This window comes from Egretta garzetta, unplaced genomic scaffold (assembly GCF_000687185.1).
Source record: "Egretta garzetta isolate BGI_Z169 unplaced genomic scaffold, ASM68718v1 scaffold111, whole genome shotgun sequence".
Lineage (NCBI taxonomy): Eukaryota > Metazoa > Chordata > Aves > Pelecaniformes > Ardeidae > Egretta > Egretta garzetta.
In genome coordinates, this window is record NW_009258672.1 from 17,253 (window position 1) to 34,098 (window position 16,846).

General features: G+C 38.2%; 1 protein-coding gene across 4 annotated transcripts in view; it reads right to left on the reverse strand.

The window, feature by feature from the left end:
- SMS (spermine synthase) overlaps positions 1-16,846 on the reverse strand; it is a 45,750-nt gene that overhangs the window by 3,425 nt on the left and 25,479 nt on the right. For all 4 annotated transcript variants that reach the window (XM_035888559.1, XM_009648792.2, XM_035888560.1 and 1 more), the window contains 6 exons: positions 16,618-16,793; positions 14,610-14,764; positions 13,585-13,674; positions 12,655-12,769; positions 12,020-12,099; positions 2,857-2,972 (listed from right to left, as the gene is read on the reverse strand). In XM_035888559.1, coding sequence (XP_035744452.1) covers positions 2,857-2,972; positions 12,020-12,099; positions 12,655-12,769; positions 13,585-13,674; positions 14,610-14,764; positions 16,618-16,793 — 732 coding nt within the window. The remainder of the gene's footprint in view (positions 1-2,856; positions 2,973-12,019; positions 12,100-12,654; positions 12,770-13,584; positions 13,675-14,609; positions 14,765-16,617; positions 16,794-16,846) is intronic.

Consider the following 16,846-nt stretch of genomic DNA (forward strand, 5'->3'; position numbering starts at 1 on the left):
CCTGCTGTGTACTTTCAGTGGTGCATATTTTTGCATTGCAACCATTGAATAAACCACAGCAGTACTTTGGGAAAAGCGATCAAAACTTCAGTCAGGAGTTCACAAAGTTGGCATCCCTCTTGCTCATCTTCCCAATGGTAAAGTAGCAAGCTTGAATAGGAGAGAGACATCCAGCTACCTAATCTGTGAACCCCTGACACAGACAAAATCAGATGCAAAGTTAACACTGAGATGTTCAGCAGCTGAACACTAGGCATCCAGGTATCTTACCAGGCAAAGATTTAACAGTATACTGCCTCTTAACTGCCTCAACAGGGGTTCTGTTGAACGCTCACTTAACAGACACATCTAAATTTCGCCTAGGCTTTTCTCTAAAAGATTCTCCGGTGTTTGCCTTAGGTACCGAAACAATTTTCAGAAAGCAGACCTTTTTATGTCACCCAGACTGAGCTAGAAGCAAATGCAGAGCAGCTGTATCAGTGCTCTTTTTGCTGCTTCTCGGGGCAGATGGACCCAGCTTCAACAGAGTCATAGAGAAGCTATGCTCAAACCACAGTTCTCTGAGATACTCCCGGCAGGACAGACAACTGACCCTGAAGAGCTCTCTTGCCATGCTGGGCACATGAGAGAGGTCAGAGCTACGTAATTCCATGCGCTTCTGGAGAAGCAAATGGGAGGATCAGACGTGAACATCACCTCCTTTAGAGCTACAGTAACACCTGCAGAGGAAGGCATCAATTTCTGGGATTTATAACTTAGTAAAACCACATAAAGATATACACTCTTCTGTTTACACAGTGCAGTCACACCACTCCAGATAGGAGCCTCTATGTTCACCATAAAGTCCTGGTGGAGACCTCAGAGTCACATACGCCTTCCATAAAATAGGGAACTGGCTTCTACGTCAACAGCTACTTCAGTTTCAGATGACCCTCCAGCAATACTGCTAAACACCAGAATTTCAAGTAATAATTACACACAACAACAATTCTTGAAGCAGGCAAAACAAGTAACAATAAGAAGCAATAAGCCAGCTTAGTATTTTGGCTGCATTCAGGTAACTTTTGGTCAGATTACAAAAATGAACATTTGCGTAAGTGAAAAAGATTTGTTCAATGGCTCAAGATATTTCAGGCACTTAAATGAATGTCACCAATGTGCCATGTTCTTCGGAAAGAAATAAACCCCTTATTTTTCACTACTTGTCACAATTCTACTGCAAACTATCACATCTCTGAGTCATGTGTGAAACAGCATATATAACCTTCCATTCACACACATATTCCTACTTGGGAATCTTTACATTTCAAGAAAGAAGATAACCTGTTCCTGAAATGCAGGTAAAAGGCTATCAGAAGTCCAAGGTCAAATGGGTTAATCTGAAGCCATCAAGATGACTTCTTTAACGTTCCTGTACTTATATCATTATATCATTGTTAATTCATTCAGAAAAAGCAAACTGATAAAGCCTGCATCATTTCTCTAAGAACTGTTCGCTTTCAAGCTCCATTATACCTATTTAATGGCCAGTTTCAATAAATTTATTGCTAAAAATATTTCATATCTGTTAGTTTAGTAGAAACATTTAAATGTATTTTTCAAAGGAATTAAGTAGCATTTGCCACTCAATTAATTTAGAAATATTTTGCATACTTCCAAATAAACAATGCAGTAAGTATTCAGAAGTCCTTCGGAGGATGTATACTTCAAACCACATACGTGTTGCATTAAGGCCTGGCAGTTGTAAAGGCAAAAGTAATCAGTTTGTCTGAAATTGTAAGCTACAAGGGCAAATATCTTCATATCCTCTTTCACTCTTTCTATTTTGTCTTGAAAATGTTAAGATGAAATCTGAGTTCCACTGGAGAGCTGACAATAATGAGAAACAGGAGGAGCTTGTTATAGTCAGTATGGAGTCCAGAACAGCAGGCTGGAGCATTAAACAGTATCAAGATTAGAGACAGAGAAGGAAGCCAAAATGAACACAGAGAACAGAAGAAAGGCTATGGCAGAGTTTCACATGCTTAACATATTATGAAAAAGCAGATCCTGCAAAGATCTCTCCTGTCAAGAGAGGGACAGCCACAGCAGGCATTACCCTGCAGAAACATTCCTTGGGAGATCATGCAAAAGCAGTAAACACTCAAGGCAAACGCAGCAAGCAGAGCCACCCTATAGCACATCAAATTGTCCCTCTAGAGCTAATGGTTTGAAGCTGAAACTTCTAGCTCCTTGTGTAACTTGCCTGCCACCCACAAAATGAAGAAAATCTGAAGGGTTATTTTTGGGAATGGGATGTTTCAGAGAAATGTGTATACCCCTCCACTTGGAATATTTTTTTCAGTAAATCTAGCTAGTAATGATTGTTTGGAATCACTTTTTTTTCCCTATTAAGAATCCAGTCTGAGCTGTAGGTTCAAGAATAGACCTATCAGAGAATATGTAAAGATCTGGATCATGCTAGCCTGTATGAAGTTAGTTTGGGGATTTTTTGTGAAAGAAAAAAGAAAAAGAAGATACAGCCTTGCCAGAACTCCCAGGCAACATTACCCTCATCATACAGTTTATCCTACCTCACATAACAATACACTTGGCAACACTCAAAAACAGTAACAAAAACATAGCCTGATCTTGAAAGGTGCTGATCCATTTCATCAGCTGTGAATTTATGGCACTTTAAAAAAATAATTCCTGCAATTATCCTCAAAATAAAACCACAGTAGTTAATTTACTATGAAAAAACATTAATAGTGTTTAAATTAGAACTGCCTCTCGCACTTGAGTTCATTACCTCCAAGCAACCTAAGCTTGCTTGATCTATTAACACACACTCTCCACTCCAGTCTTTAAGGATACAATTCCATGTAGGAAGGAACACACACAGTTTCTTTTGAAAACTCCACAGGACAATAAAGCCTGCTAAGCTGTTCTTCATACAGAGTCAAGGCATCCGTCAGATTGATACAGTTTCCCTGAAGAAAAAAAGAAAAGTCCCAGTTACAATCAAGCAAAATTGCAGATGAATATATACATTTTGACATTAATGCAAGGCTCCCACATACTTCAGAACCAGATACATGCTGTTCTTAATATTTAATATTTACAAGGCAAATACTGAACAGCTTGCCTTCATTCTGCCTACAGCAAACAACAATTTGTATGTTTTCAAGAAAGGGCAAGTATGGGGGGGATTATCTATCTTCTCACTAGCAGAAGCAACCATTACATTAGAGCTTCAACTTAAAACAGACCACCATGTGTTGTTTACTTATAACATCTACTCAATAACCATTTTCTTTATGATTGCTTAAATGTATTAGTAAACAGTATTACAACATCCAGATTTTCTCAATTATTTAACATTGCCTGGGTCTTACGACATTTAAATGCACTATAAAAAACCCTATAAACTATTCACTTTAAACAGATTCTTCCACAGAGCAATATGACAAAATAAATCAGTTTATACAGAAGTTCTGTGGCTGCAGGCTACACTGTCTTGAGTTTCTGTGTATCATGCTTCTGAAAAGAAAGTGATTCTTATAATCTTTTTTTTCTTTGACCCGTGTCTATCTCATTTAAGAATATTAGTAGTATTCTTTTCTCAACAAAAAAAAATAACAGTGCCTAGATGATCTTTCTTTAACAGGGCAACTATGAAATATCACACATATTGAATTCACAGCATTCCTTCCTAGACAAACAAATATTACCCAAATAAATAGATCTTGGAATACAAACACATCTCAAGGATTACAAATGGTGAGGAATTAAAATAAAAACCAAACCCAAACCCACTCCTAATTACAAGCACAACCTTGTCCAGAGCTAAGTATTAACAAGCAGAAGTTACTGCAACATATACCTGGGATTCCCATACAGAGAAAGGTCTAATTAGAAAAGTGACTATCCATATCCATAATTGGTTTGAAGATTTAGCAATAAGTGAGCCCACAGAACACCAGACTGAACAAACACAAACTACACAAAGCAATAAAACACAGTTGTGCAAGTTTAATGAAAAACTTCTGGTCAAAGTTTCTTGCCTTTCTTGCCCACATACTGAGTAGACTAGCTGATACTTTACAACCTTAAATACAATGATCTTAAGAAGAATGTGGGAAATACAAGTTATTTGGACACTAACTTAAAATGGAGTAAAGTTGGATATAGTCACCACTGCACAGTCTACAAATTACTCAGTTTTAGTTTTCCAGGTACAAGACTCTAAATAAAGACCAACCAAGTATGAATACATTGTTGCCATGGCACAGCATTGGCTTAAGACATTCTGCAACTCTGGTTAAGGGGGAAATGTTAATGGTCCTCAGCACACTGACAGCCAGATAAATTGATTTGTGGTCTTCTACCTCCACCACTTCCATCAAGAATCTTCAGCTCAACCTATAGACCCCAAACATGATGCCCAACCATGCTGCACACCACATATGAATAGCAAGCTATATGACGATGATGAATCTATCTTGACCACCCAGCATGTGCATATCTGGTCATATGTGGGGCAGGATGAGACGTCTTCAGGAGACATCTGTCCCCATCCTTCCCCAATGGTTGGGTTTACTAGCTTACAGTATAAATGCCTTTTACCTTGACCTAGCATAAAGCCTACTTCCTTTTTCTGATTTCTATTCAGTAGAAACAGAAGCATTAACTACCATTTCTCCAGAGTTACTTTCAACATAAAAATCCTCAGCTTTCCCACATATTTTACGACTTCTAGTGGAGGAACATTTACCACGGAAGACAACAAATGACAACAAAAAAGGGAACTTTCATGCTAATGAATACACAGTTCTCAGTAACCTAGCATATTAGCCAAAGTCCCACAAAACGATGGCAAGAGACCCAAGGCACAAAAGTTCGCTATTTATCTCAGATCACAAGAATATTAGTCTCAATGATACGAGGATATGCATTAGACAGAAAAAGGTCTAGTTAAATCAAAAAAATAAGGGAAGAAACAGTCATTTACTAATACAGCCAGCTTCTTGGTTTCTAGATGACTCTCTGTTTATGACTGGACAGGCCAAAAACCTTCCTGCTAAGCACTTCTGAGGAGAGTATTGCTTTTGATCTTTAAAAGCCCTGAACTTTTCTAGACAGAGAGAGACGAGAACAAGAAAGCCTAAAGCAATAGATTCCACCTATGGAATGGCAGTATCTTCCCTCTGCTCTGAATGACTTCTGGAAACATTTGCGCACGCACACACACACACACAATTTTGGATTTTTTTCCCTATTACTGAATGAGGTTATCTTGTCCCTTCCTGCCCTTAGATAACATGTGTAACTCACATCTGACTGTAAAAGAATGCAGATGGTTTAACTAAGACAAAAGAGCTAGATCTAATTAAAAACTATAGCTCTCTTACAGTCATGGACTTCATCCTACTGTTCTTCTGAAGTTTTGGCATCATGCTCAATGAATTTTTTGCATTGTGCTCAAGTTTTCACAAGTGAAAAAGAAAACCTCAAATTAAAAAATCCCATACAGAGCATCTTTTAAAAAATCATAATTCTTGAAAGCTCTCTTTCAAAAGAACTTGCATAAAACGTGTTTGATTATCATTTTGATCATATTCCACAAACGCGTACTTGTTTATTTGGTAAAGGAAGATGGCATGCTTTATCTTGAATATATCATATTTGGTTTGGGGTATCAGAAAACAAAAGAGGTTTGTGAAAAGGTGAGAGATGAACACTAACCAAGCACAACTGCACAAAGCACAACAATGACCAGACTACTGTGGTACTCGTTTAGTAACCTGTTATTATCCAGGGGACTATAGCAGTTATTTGGTTCAGCTGCCCCTTACCAAACGTACAATTTTGTTTCAGCATCAGACTGAATGCAAAAGAAAACTAGAAAAAAAAACAACCTCTGTGTGTAATTTGAGTCATAAATAGAAAACACTGCTAGGTAATTTATGGAGCATATCACTCTTCCAGAGAAAGTTTAATAGGATACACAATGAGATAAAAGGATCCACAGTTTCCCAGCCTGTTGCTTCAGTATTTCATCCTTTCTCCCTTCTCCAGCAACAGAGAAATCACTGTAGACAGTGTGGAAAACAAATTACAGGAACAATGAAACATGCCAATAAGTAATTTCTACTTTCCAAACGCACTACTCTCCAATCTCCAAATCAAGACCTTACCTGAAGGCTCAGACATCCCACCTGGCTGTTCTATTAAACTCTCCTTCTGGAGACACACCACAGGATTTTATAGTTCTGCACAGTTACATTTTTTTTCTAATTATTTGTCTTTACTCAACAAAAAGCTAAGAATTCCAAAAATCATATCTACAAAACTTGGATGAATTTATTTCAATAAAAAGTTACTGAAAAATCACTATTGTTAACATCTTTCTGTAAGAAGTGACCAGCTTTATCAACTAGGACTACAGTGTCGCTAAAATACACAGGGAACCAAGCCCAGAATGCAATACAGTGATCATCTAATAATCTACGCTCATTTTAAACCCCCCCCCATGAAAAGAGTTATGTGGTAGAACAATACCTTTTTTGTTCTGAACAGCCACCATTAACTCACAATAATATTGAACAGTGTTCAGTAAGTTTTAAAGCCAACGACTCACCAATTATATCTTTTCAAAGGGAAATAAGCAAAATCAGACTTTCTTTTTTCTCCCACATTGTTCAGTCAATTTCCAGCACATACAAAAAACCTAACAAACTCCCCTGCTTACCCCCCCTTACTTAATCTTTGTTCCATGTCAAACAGTTTGACAGAGAAGAAATGGGGGAATGCTGGCATATTTTTTTCTCCTTAACAAGCATCTCTCTGACACAAAAGTGTTTGAGGTAGTTTTAAACTTTGAGATTAACTGATCTGTACTTGTAAAACCTTGTCTAAGACTGACTATTTCCAAACTGTTTCACAGCCTTTGCATTGAGTCTGCTCAGTGCCTATCTCCCAACTCCAATTCTTCTGGGCTTTCATAAGGCATACATTCTGTAGTACCATGGGTTTAGTTTTCACATTTCTACAGCACAATGCACAACAAATTTAAATAATAAATACAGTTCTGGGCAGATAATAAAAAATATTCCTTAAAATAAGTAGTAAAAAAAAATAATAATCTGTTTAAATGAACTCTGTAACTTCCAGTAAACTTTACCCACCTATAAAGGGGATGTGTTCATCAACTGATTATAGGCTGAATTTAGGCCGCTCTGCTTCCTCCAACCTTAAAAAGTACACTAGAGACTTAAAAGCAGATGGAAGGGTCTCTCTCCATACTTGCCCATTTCTTACACATGGTATTCTTATGGGTCTTATCCTACATGTCATTGCTACTGGTCATCCTTGTCTGTGACAGTATACTAGATAAGTTTAATTTTTATTTTTAATTTAAGATGGCTTTCTATTTTTATTTTGTAACGACAAAGTGCCAGAGTTGAACATGGCCAAGGTAAGGTATCTCCACTGGCCAAACAATCAACTGATTCAAAACTAAACTCTCAGTAACACAAGGAAATTAAATGTCTGTCATCCCATAAAGACCCCCAAACTACCAAGAAATCACACAGGCTCACACAGGGATGTACATCCGTTCTTCCTCCTTTCACGTTGCAGTCAAGGAGAACCCTGCTCCCTCTTTGGAAGTGCTAATTAGAAAACCCACACAGCAGCCAAAAAAAGAAGTGTAACTATGGAGCAACATCACGGTGGTCTGGACATTTAGAGGGCAGGGCCACATTGTATTAGAGAGTGGCCAGGAAGTGACAGCTTGGTGAAGGGCTGCACATCCGTGTGGGAGACATCTGATCCCTTGCACCAGTGGTTAGTGCTGTTTACTGGAACGCAAACCTGTGAGTGATCTGAGACTGTTTCTATCCTGCCTGGGCTGGATGACCCATACTAGGAAGGAGCAAATTCCTGTTCAGAGGTATTTTTAAAGGTTCCACTTCATAAACAGGCTGAAAATGATAGCCTGCTCAACCTCAAAGGATTAGATCAGCAGAGCAAAAACTTAGCATAGAAAAAGGCATTTTCCTAGCTACATGTAATCCACTGACACACAGAGGTAACCTTACTATCAGTCTCTGCATCTTACAGAGCACAGTTTCACAGCTGTTGGGACAATCCTCACATGCTACCTGGAAAGCACAAGATGGGGATGGTTCAGAAAAAAAACACAAACATATCACATTAGTATCTAGCAAGTACACATACTCTGCTGAAGCTGAAAAAAAAAAAAAAATCACTCGGGCAATCTAAAAATCATACTGGCTTTTAGGAAGTCCAATGCCATAAAAAAACTTGATGTGTTCAGAAATAAGTCACTGGGGACATCCATTAGAGATGCAACTGGACCTCAGGATATTCCAAGTTCTTACATTCTCACTGACCCCCACTTCTCTCCACTGTGATGGTTGGGAACCTGCACTGTAACTGGCTCCCCTTGGAGAAGGCAACACTGAGCACCTTACAGACCCAGACCCATTACTAAACACTTCAAAGCATCAGCTTCAGAAGGATAAGGAAGAAGAGAAATATAGCAAACCATATGACCTTGAAGCATTGGAATATTGGGATTATGTCAGTTTTTGCAAACAAGCCTCAAGTCTTAAACCTACAGACAGGGCTGCAAGTTCTGCGGGCTAAGGGCCCTAAAGCTCACCCTCCTTTGTCCAGGTCCTATGTAGGCTGCAAGATTCTCAATACGGATGACACAGCTAAAAATGCAAGGACATGAAAAGCAAGGCTGCTACTCATAAAAGTAAGTTTTTGTTCTTATTGCAATTACTATTTGTGGATGCATAGAGTGAGTATGGAGGCATTTTTTCCCCCAATATACTTAAGCACAGACTTACAGCATCAGAGAATTAGATCCATAAACTGCCCTTTCTATCTTTCCAGAGCTGAAACAAGCAAAAAGTCCCTCCTTCATCCTACAATTGACCACATATGTTCTTGCATCCCCTAGGAATATGAATAAATAGTCTGAAAAACCTTTCACAGACAGAATCTCTCTATAAATGTTAACAAACTGCTAGGCAATATTAGTTATCAGTCTCCACCTAGTGGTAAAAGCATATTCTGCATTCGCATTTGGAGACTGAGGATCACCACAGCATCCCAAAGGAACAACCAAGTATGTTAGAGCAGCATGCCAAAAAATTAGTTCTTTTTATAATCTCAGATAAACTACATCTATCTAGAGTTAGACAGCTCTAGACCCTGCCTGCCGACAGTTCATGTGCTGAATAGAACGTTTTCCAAAACTTGTGCAGAGCTCAATGAAGAGGTGATGAGCATTTCCATTTATTTTTCCCAGCACTGGCATTTAGAGAATCAGGCACCAATACAGTATGTAAAAGGCTGGCATTCTGTGAACAGCATTTCACTTCTGGGTAAAGCTTTTCTTGAGCATTGAAATAAATGACATTCTAACAAGACACCCTGCAAGCAGAACTATCAGAGGACAGAAATTCAAACGTTAGTACAACACAATGCCAAGGCAGAAGCAGCAACTACAGCTGCTGGCCAGTAGCCAACAGGACAATGACCCTTTTGCAGCATCTTCCCCCCTATGAGGCATTTCCTCATCATAGTGAAAGTCAGGCTCTAACAAGTAAGTGGACATTCCTGCAGCCGCTTTTCTTGATGATATTTAACATATTTTATGTTTTAGAGAATCAAAACGTGCTTCAAGAAAGCCTGGGGGTGGGGTGGACACATGAAGCCCTGGATTTTTAAAACACAACTGCCTTAAAAGCCACGTGATTCCTCCAGCAAGTAAAGTACAGCCCTGCTACCTAAGATAAGCATCCTGGAAGTAGACAGCTGGAAGAAAAGTAACTTAATTTGCCAACATTAATACACAGAGCTATAAACCCCTGGCATTTAACAGCTAACGCATCAGAGCATTCAAAACCATTTATGAGTTCCCAGTGCATAACTAAGCTCAGCTACCACAGTCAGTAGTGGTCATGTTTGAACTTCTGTCCATAGTCTAACCCAATCCTTTGGATACCTAGTTTCAATTAGTTTAATTCAAAACCTAATTTAAAGAAAGTTGTAGACACATGATTTTATTTAAAGCACACCTAAAATTCTGTTATTCCCATGATCAGACTACTGAGTTTTCTGAGGGTTTTTCTGTTTGTTATTCTTTTTACATCAGACCCAACTGGGAAGAGGCTACAAGGACCATCAAATGGGCTGGGTAGTGTATCAGTAGATATATCAAAAGCTCTGATAGCTTTTTGACCCAGTATTAGTTTTCCTTTTTCCAACACCCACAGGAAGACTAAGTTGCCAGAGTACACTGCTTCTATACTCCAGCCCTTTCACTGGCTACCAGTTAGCCACAAGTCCAAATTCAAGCTGCTTCAGTTTTAATATTGTATCTTTCCCATCCTGTCCCACCTTGTTGTTTTGGGACCGTGAAGCTGATATTGCGCAGTTTCACAATGGCTTAAACCCGCCAGGGCCAGTTCAGTACTGCTGTCCTTTCTTCCTGAGCAAGCAGAAATACTGGAGAGCCAAGTTGCCTCCTCACACCATGACAGGGCAGGCAGCGGGGCTGCACCAGTCTGAACCTGTATTGGCTTCAGCTGACACAAAAACCCCTCCCTGTACCCTGGCTGCAGCACAGCCATCACCCCAGCTTTCAGCACAAGCTTCTTCCCATAGTTGTTCTGCAAAGTCTGACAGACACCTGTCCACAGACATACATTTACCGAGTTCTAATAAAGTCAGCTACATATGTTCTAATAAAGTCAGCTAGTCTCACTGTGTAAGTTACAAGTATAACAACTGCAACACAAATGCTTGCTCTGTCCAAAAGACAGTGTCCTTTCAACATCAAAGTCTGTGATATATATTTCCACTATTAACAGAATAGAAAAGCCATTAAGATTTACAGTGTGATACAATCATATTAGTCATATCTTACAATTCAACCACAAGATAATTTATCTTGCCCATACAACTACAGCATTTTAAAATAAAGCAGCACATTAAAGTTGCCAAAAACCTCATTATATGAGTTTTGCATTTCTTTATAAACCTGTCAAATTGACAGTAAACCAGTTCCTTTACACACCTCAGAAACTCTATGCTGATAGGAACAGAATTCAAATGCATAATTTTAGCTAGGTTATTTCAGAGCTTAACAAAATTATTTCAAAATGCTGTACTTAGATGCTCCACATATCAGAGGACTAGTTAAGGTATGGGCATGACAAAAGAAATACAACTTCAGAGACTTATACTTCACTCAGACGTCTGCTGGGTCTTGTCACAGCTTTGTACAATTGCACACAGCTTTGTGGCATTCTGAATTCAGGATTACATACAGAAAGTATCTTTAGATGAAAGCTATGCCACAATTATATTATCCATGAGGTGGCTATACTGTATCGATAAAGTATACAAATTTTAAATTATTTATTTTTAAAAAGAGCTGCATTAAAAACTTCATACACAAGGACAAAATCTTATTTGTGACTATATGAAATACTTCAGTGACTTGCATTAAGAGTGGAGAACAAGCAAAGAGAGAGTATTTACTCCCAAATGACTAATTTTCTTATCCCATTGCACCTATGTCAAATTCTTACACCTTTATGGATGGCAAATTTTCATGTCTTACACTCTACAACTGGAAACATTAGCTTAAAAACCATGTACTTGTTTACAAAATACATCTGTTCTGCTTTTCCAAGAATTGCTTACAGCTAAACTATTCTGTAGTACGCCTAGCTGATTCTTGAAGTTATGCTTTTAAATTCAAAGACACAAGTACTATAAATTCAGCTGAAATAATGAAAAAAGACAAGTCAGTTTGCAAAGCCCAAATTTCATGCAAAAATCCCTAATGAGTCATTAAAAGGAAAGAAACAGCCTGCTAGTAGATTTTTAGTTAGTTGGTTTGGTTTTGTCCCCTTCCTTTTTTTTTACCTGAAAAATGCGGATTGCAATACATATAAAGCAATACTTTTTTTACATCTAGGTATCATACCTGTGTGAAGTATTTCCCATCTTGTTTCAGGACTTTCATTGAGAGGTCAAGAATCAACCGCAGAAATTCCCATGTGGAATCTGCATATAGGATATGATTTAAAACCAGAACAGCACAGTACTGGCTTGTTCACTATTACATATTGAAGACTTGCAACATATCTACTATTTAAAAAGTAGCTATCCCATATCCTAATAAAAAAACAAAACAAAACAAACAAAAAAACCCCAACAAACCAAGAAAAAAAAAACCCACCAGTAAAAACCGCACACAACCCATATACAATGGCAACGACGGTGGAAGTGTGTCTGGTTTTCTTCACAGCAATTTTCCAGACATTTCCAAGAAATTATAGAGTGGGGAAAAATCTACTGGAGTGTGAACTCCCCAATACTTTCTGAAGAATTCCAAGAGTTGATATTATTCTAGTCCTAGGCACTTGCAAATTTTTTTCTAACATTCAAGAAAATTTCAAAAAGAATATATGTGTTACTATCATTCTTTGTCTCTCAGATTTGCTATTAAAAGGGCAAGACTCAAAGTATATTTGTTGCAAACTACCAACTATTATGCAGCAGAAGGGCAGAAACATGCTAAATCCTCAAAAGTTTAAGAAAATAGATTAGAAGATTAACCTTCTTCTGGAGATGTGGAGATTGGAACAGCCGTCAGATCATTAATTACATAATCAAACATCCTTCCTTCTTTGGCATACCTCTTCAGTACGGGAATACAGTCTTCAATTAGAACCTATAAGAATGGAATACTGTAGCTAGTCCTCAAAATACCCTAAAACTGACCAGCTAAAAGGAACAAATGCGGATTCACAGGAATTAAGAGGAGGGGAAAAATACAAAATTAAATGTGCATTTAATTTTAGGCTCCGTTTTCAACTTTTTACATCATATATAAAATGAGGAACAGTTGTAGGAATTATGACAATGACAACATAGGCACTACAGGACTGAATTTCCTAGCTCTGTCACCACCAATTGCTGGGTGACCACTGTTCTACCCACCAAATGGTAACAAGTTAGCAGTCTCCCAACAGACGAGTAAGTAAGGCATTTCTGTTAAGGGCCAATGATGCATGCAAAGCAGTATGCGACATCTCTGTTAGGTTTTTCGCATGCTTTTTTAGCTCACACCTGTAAACTAGTACCTGTGAGAGCCTTAAGGAGCAATAATGAAAACAGAAAAGGTTTCCATTGAAGATGTCAGATTACACCTGGGCTAGTTTGTAAGCTCTGTCAGATGCAGGACCATGAAGACATTTACTGCAGGGATACATGACTTATTTTTTTTTTATTATTTTTAATACACTAGCAGTGTAATGGCAATAGATTTTGCCAGAGTTAAAATATTTTGACACTAATGTATACTTCCAACACAAATCCCACTGCCAGTTACTGAAATTTAGAAGTGTCATAAAGAAGGAAAAAATCCTTCCCAAAATTAAGAAAAATCAGAACACTTTGCCTCAAAACTTTCCCATAGCAGTCTTCCAGGCTAGGTATAACTGTATTTGAAATATTACTTCTAACAAAAGAAAATCAAGAAATTACCTGATAGCACTCTCCTTTCAGATTGTCTAAGACATCTCCGCATGTTTTACGCATGTATTTTTTACACCCGTCGATCACCATTTGGTCAATGTTTGAAGCTGGTTAAGGCATTCTACATTCCAGAAATAGTACATGCAACAGTTGCTATTTCTTCAGAAAGAAATTCTCAAAAAGGTGACATTCACAAAAGAATCGTAAAATGTGTATCTTGGTATACATACTGCAATAGCCAGTTTTCGCCTGTATTCGCCTCCAGATTCAGTCAGAGGTTTAGGAAGTGCTTATTTTTGTTTTTAACCAGTATTTCTGGTACCTTAGGTTACCATTACTGTGAAAGCTTGAAATGTGAACAATAGGATGGTGTATTTTAAAACCCCATAAACCTAAACTAGGTTAAGACTTTAACCTACATTTTTAAAACAATTATTTTTAGTTTCTAGCAAGTGGATCCCAAAACCTAGGATGATCAACATTTCATATGGCTAACAGCGGTATACTTTACAAACTATCTGAACCACAGAATGTTGAAAACATTATTTGTACCGGTATTTTTAAGATAGGGCAAGAGTTGGGTCATTCTGCCACCAACACAATTCACCAAGTCCTGACATTCCTATTGATTAAACTTTTTTGCTTCTAGGGATTTTTTTTTTATAGCTTTCTTTAGAAAAACAGAAGAACGAAAGAAAGCAGAACTTAGCCCAATACACAGACTTGACAGACCTGTCTTCTGTTATCAGAGAAGATATCAGTCTGATGACAGAAGCGTTTCTTTCCAGTTCTATGTAAATTGTTACTCGAGAGTTATAGTATGGATTGCGAACTTGAAAGCACGTGCTACATAACGATGCACAAATATGTAGTCACTGGGTCTCTCTAAAATGATAAAAAGAAATTTCATTTTATACCCTATATCCCCACACAAATCAGAACCTGATAGTTAATTGTGCTCAATGCTAAGACACCAGCAGAAAACACAGGCTAAAAATGTTGAAACGAATGATCAGTCATTTGTCAAAGGATATCTCTACCATAGTAACCATCTTTGGTTTCAGTTTGACTATCTCATATAGTATACCTCCATCACCACCTCCTAGGATTAGCACTTCTTTCCCAGTGTAGTCTTCTTTTCCGCTGCCCATTATGGCTTGAGTATATGCCAGGTCACTCTCTGCCAGATCTGAACGGAAGGAAGAGAAAGAGTTGGACAGAAACATTACATCTTTAATTCTTCTCATTAATTGGCATTAATTTGGTATTAATCCAAAGGTGATATAATACAGACCAAAGCAAGAGCATCTACAGGAACAACCCAGCTCTCAGAGACAATCCAGGTAACAGGAGGCTGGTGATTTACCAGAGCTAATGAGATCCTCCTCAGAATCCCACACAGGGTTTCTCCAGTTCTCAATGCACACCCAGCAATGGCTACCTCAGCATTACAGGAAGCACTGTGTGCCAAGAGAAACAAAGCTGTAGAGCAAAACTGTCAGTACTTAGGACCCGATGGCCACACTTGATACTTCAGTGGGTTTTTACCTCAGACTAGTGCTGCAAGAGACAAAATTGGGAGATTTTTGAAAGCACACTCTGGACCCCAACTAAAAAGAGCAACCTGGATGGACCCCAGCGGATCCCTGCACAGAAGCAGAAGCATGACGATTAACACCTAACTGCTGAAGGGCCCTGAAGCATGCTTTCTGCTGACTTGCAGGCAACATTCCTAAACTGTAATAACAGCTCTGAGCTACAGGGCAAAGATTTGTGCAGCAGCACATCATGGCATAGCCTATCATTCAGCCTGGCCATCAGCACTTCGCTTTTAAGTGCATAATAACAAAATGACACAAAGCAGTATTTTAAAATTCCATGGAAGGTAAATAAGTAATGGCATACTTCCCTTTCTACAAGGCATACTGTGATAACACTCAAACAAAACCTCATATCCATATGAAACTCTGATGAAAATTTCTGGCTGGAAGTATGGAATACCTAATTTGGTGATTTCAAATACAATTCTAACTGAATTAGAGAATACCTTGCTAACGAATTCAGTAACAACACTTTTCAGCTGCCATCTGCACAGAAGTCCCCCTGACAGTTGCAGAAAGCTAACTGAATGGTTAGGGGTATTTCTGGTTATTTCAAAAAGCTATAGTCAAATTTCTTAATTACTCTGCCATTAGACTGAAATTAGGTATTCTATCCCTAGACAGCAACATCACTCATTTAACTCGATCAGTACTTTTCAACATAAGCACTAAAACATTTTACAAAACCTACTCCTTGATGGCTCGATTTTCTAGCAAACAGCATTCTTATCCAACTTAAAAGAACAGTAGCCCACCTTCTCTCAACTTCACTTTCAAAAATACAAAGGTTAGCAGGCACAGAGTATCTCATATAAAGACCCTTCCATATAGGCTGGGTCACTCTTATGATTAACTTAAGAGTCCAACTGAACATTTTGAAGAAGACAGAGTTAAAAGATGTTCACCAAAAAGCAGGTAAATGGTTTAAGATACAGCTGTCCTGTATCCACCAAGCCTGTAATTCCCTCAGAGAATCAAGGGAGCAGCAGGATTATCCCCCCACCCCAGCTCCTACTTCTTTATATTTCTTTAGAATTCCCCCGTGTTTTGAAGACCGATGAAGTAGCTTCTTTTACTGTCAAAGAGAAGCCCTCAAGAGGTTGGACTGGCAACAAACAGGTAAAAGCTAGTATGAAAGAAAGGAGCAGAGTAAGCTGTGCCAGAGAACACTGACTTCTATTCTCCTGTGCCACCTTCCACAGCAAAGATGACGACTTTGGAAAAAGAAGAAATCTTGTTTTATACTCTAGATTTTATATTGGTAAGGCTTTCTGATTAAAATATGCAATACGGAAACAGACGTATGTGTACATGCATATGTGTAACTTCCAGCATCAGAACCATGACTCTTAGTAATCTATTAAAACTGTGCCATAGCAAGATAGAAAACAGAACTTCCTACAAATTCACGCAAAAGATCCTTGAAGGAGATGATACTTACTAACATCCCCACTGAGGATAAGGATATTCCCAAACTGTTTTGAATGCAGAATTTTAATATTCTGAAAAGGTGAATCTTCATCATAAACAACCTCATCTATGTCGTACTCCACCAGGCGCCCATCAGCTGTGGGCCAATATCTATCAATGACACCTCCTCTCAAAATGGCTGGCAATCTAGAAAGAAATAATGAGATCACAAAACATTTGAGAATGTTTATTTAAAAAAA